At 36.2% G+C, this 3191-nt stretch overlaps 1 protein-coding gene across 1 annotated transcript; it reads left to right on the top strand.

The window, feature by feature from the left end:
* Positions 1-2128: 2128 nt before the first annotated feature.
* Positions 2129-2914, top strand: LOC148156133 (perforin-1-like). The gene has a single exon (XM_088010630.1). The coding sequence runs from the start codon at positions 2353-2355 to the stop codon at positions 2737-2739; it is 387 nt and encodes a 128-aa protein (XP_087866756.1). The 5' UTR covers positions 2129-2352; the 3' UTR covers positions 2740-2914.
* Positions 2915-3191: the final 277 nt, after the last annotated feature.

Raw genomic sequence — 3191 nt, 5'->3', positions numbered from 1 at the left:
AAAATAAACAAGACAACAGAAGGAAAGTCAACATTTGTACATTTCTTTGTAGTAATGTTCCAGAACTGGATCTTATAAGGGTTAAAACCAGATTAAATTTATAAGTTAATAACAGATACATGTGCAACATAAACATGGAAGCAACTGAACATTTATTATTGGTTCTGAAATCTGCACTAAGTTTTTACAAACAGAGATGTTGACTTTATGGATATAAAAGTGGAAAATTCTCGACTTTTGAAACCAAGAAATTTAATAGTTTTTTGTTGGTGGAGATTTTCTCTTTTCTTCATTTTCCCCATAGTTTGGTGAAAACATTTATTGCTTTCTTATCAGATGATTAAACTAATTGCAACACAATAAAGGTTTTTGGAGTTTTTTTTTTTTTTTTTTTAAGTCATCAGTTAAAGCTTATAATTATTATGAGTCAAAGCAAAATCTGTTGGATTGAAATGAATAAATATTGGAGCAAATTTAATCACTTTTCACTCCCTTCCTGAACTTCAGGGGAAATTTATGAACAGTTTTGATGTTTATTAGATATTGATTTAGTTTCTTAGCAGTTATTAATGGAAATATTCATCTTTGTCTTGATTCTGCTTTTGTTTTTCTGCAGCTCCTGTTGCAATAATAAACTATTTATTTACCATCTGCTGTGTTTCCGTACATCAGTTTACTGACAGTCATTTGAACTGAGGGATGATCTGGACTGTTTTTATTTAATTTAATCCACCTTGATGTTTACGGTGCTGCCAGTAAAGCTACAGGGAAACGGAGAAAAGGTTCCAGTATCTATGCAATAAAAATGATTCAACATTTTTGTTCCTGATTTATTGTAAACTGGGATTAAATTTACTACCAAGTGACTCTTTGACCTTGTAGCTTAAACTTTACCTCGTCGTTTACTTCAGATCTGCTCTGACCTAGTTTGGTTTTTTGCTGACTAAAGGTTTTTGTCAGCATCTTGTTTTCAGTCAAGTTCTTTCCTCAGACTTTATTACCCATCTACATCAGACCCTGTTTGGCTCTTGATCTGAAACATGATGTTCAAAGTTTGTCTGAATATTCATCCAGGCAGCTGCAGCTCCACATGCAGCACAAGGCACCTTTTCTTCCTGCTTGTGAACCAAACCCAGGTGAAAAAAAGGATACTTTAGTACACTTCAAACATACTTACTTTTGTGAAAGTACACTTTAAGTAATTATTAAGTGTACTACCTATAAGTATGCTAAAAATACACTTGTACCAATTTCAAAATTAGTACTTTAAACACACTTAAACATAATTGTACCAAAATACACTTTTAATATATTAAAAGTGTATTTTAAGTGAACAAAATATGAATGAATATGTATGAATTTTTAAGTGCCTTAACAAGCTTTTACTATTTATTAAAATTGCATACGATAAAAAAGGATAATCATGATGTAACTTTTTAAGAAAATACCCAATCAGTTTTCTGATGTTTGATGTAAAACCTTATAATCAACGGCATTAGCTCCAGTTTATACTCCAGACCAGATGGTGGCGGTATTGCACACTTTCATTTATTTAAAAAACGCCACAAAGAGAAAAAAAACTTGAAGCAGGGAAGATAATAAATAATAATAAAGCTCTGAAATATTTAAAAATTATAATTTAAGTACACTCTAAGTACAACTTGAAGTTTTTCCAAAAAAGTATGTATAGTATACTAAAATATACTATTAGTTGTAATTTAATACTATTTAAATACTACTAAAGTATACTTTTTTTTACTTGGGCTGACCCCCAAAATGTCTCTGCACGCCCCTGGATCTATGTGCAATATTCTGATTGGATGTGGCACCTGGACAGGTGAGCAAACATTATCCACAGCTCCAGGGTTGAGCCAGAGTTCTTCATGTCTGTTATACAATAATAAAGATTTCCCAGGGTCAGGGACGTTCAGCAGCAGTAAATGTTTTATTGAAGGTTTTGTTTTTCAACATGACAAAGTTTCAATGCTTTCTCTGAACACAACAATAAAGTCATAAAATCAGGCGTGTCTGCTCCTCTGGTCTTTATAAGCAGGAACCAGAGCAGGAGCAGCTCAGATCTCTGATCACCTGTTCAGGTAAAACTTTCTCTTTTCATTGACTATTTTCTTCCTTAGTTTCTAGAAGTGATGAATGGCTTTACTGCTGTTGCCTGTTGATGTGTTAGCCTGCTTCATGCTGTTAACACAGGTCCATCCCTGCTTTAAGGGTAGTTCAGTCTGACAGATGAAAGGAACTGAAACCCAGAGGAAGTTTGAACAGTTCAGTTTCAGGCCAGCAGCAGAATCAGCTCAACCTTATGATAAATTGTGTTTGTCTGCAGCTTCCTGAGTCATGGCCTCCAGCCTTCCTCTCATCGTCCTGCTGCTCTGCTGTGTGGGCCTGGCTCACTCCTACCTGACGGTCTCCAACCTCAGGGCCCGAAACCTGCGGCCTGACAAGTACAGCAAACCGGACGGCTATGTGAAAGTCTACTACGGATTCAGCAACATGGGTCAAACGCCTTTTGTGCAGGGCAATCGAGATCCTTCATGGCCTCAGAGCTTTAATTACTACAATGCCAAGCTGAATGGCCGACTGACGGTCAAAGTTTACGACAAGGACGTTGCCTTCGATGATTACCTGGGAAGCTGCACAGCTGTGATCAAGAGGGGAACCTACAACGTCCGGTGCAATCTGAGCAAAGGGGGAACCTTGTATTTCACCTACAGCTTCAGTTGAGCAGAGTGTTGCTGTCCTGCTTCATTGTGTCTGGCAGAAATAAGTTTTATATCACTGCATATGTTTAGAAAACATGAATGATTGTATCAACTTTCAGATCAACTATGAAAACCGAGAGGATCAAAATATTCAAATGTCTGGGCTGAAAGTAAGAAATAAACTTATTAAACCAAAATGTAACGAGTCTGGCATTTTATTCCTTGTTGGAGATGAAATAGAAAATATTTCCACCATCCTGAGGAACATTAATGACCCGTCTTTTCCTCTGGGTACTAAACTATTTGACTTAAGAGACAGAAATTAAACCTTAACATCAAAGCCCCTCATTCTGCATCAGGAGGTGGGCGCACGTCCGCTAATCTGCTGATAGCAGAGCTAATTCGCTTTGATTAGCTTCAGCTAACTTTGAAAACGTTTAATAACTTAACTACTCTAAATTATTTTTCCAGATA

This window comes from Poecilia mexicana, unplaced genomic scaffold (genome assembly GCF_051168715.1).
Source record: "Poecilia mexicana isolate PSO_F unplaced genomic scaffold, ASM5116871v1 scaffold_12, whole genome shotgun sequence".
In the NCBI taxonomy this organism is placed as follows: Eukaryota; Metazoa; Chordata; class Actinopteri; order Cyprinodontiformes; family Poeciliidae; genus Poecilia; species Poecilia mexicana.
Note: the sequence above shows the minus strand (reverse complement) of the source record. Positions and strands in the feature narration are given on the sequence as shown.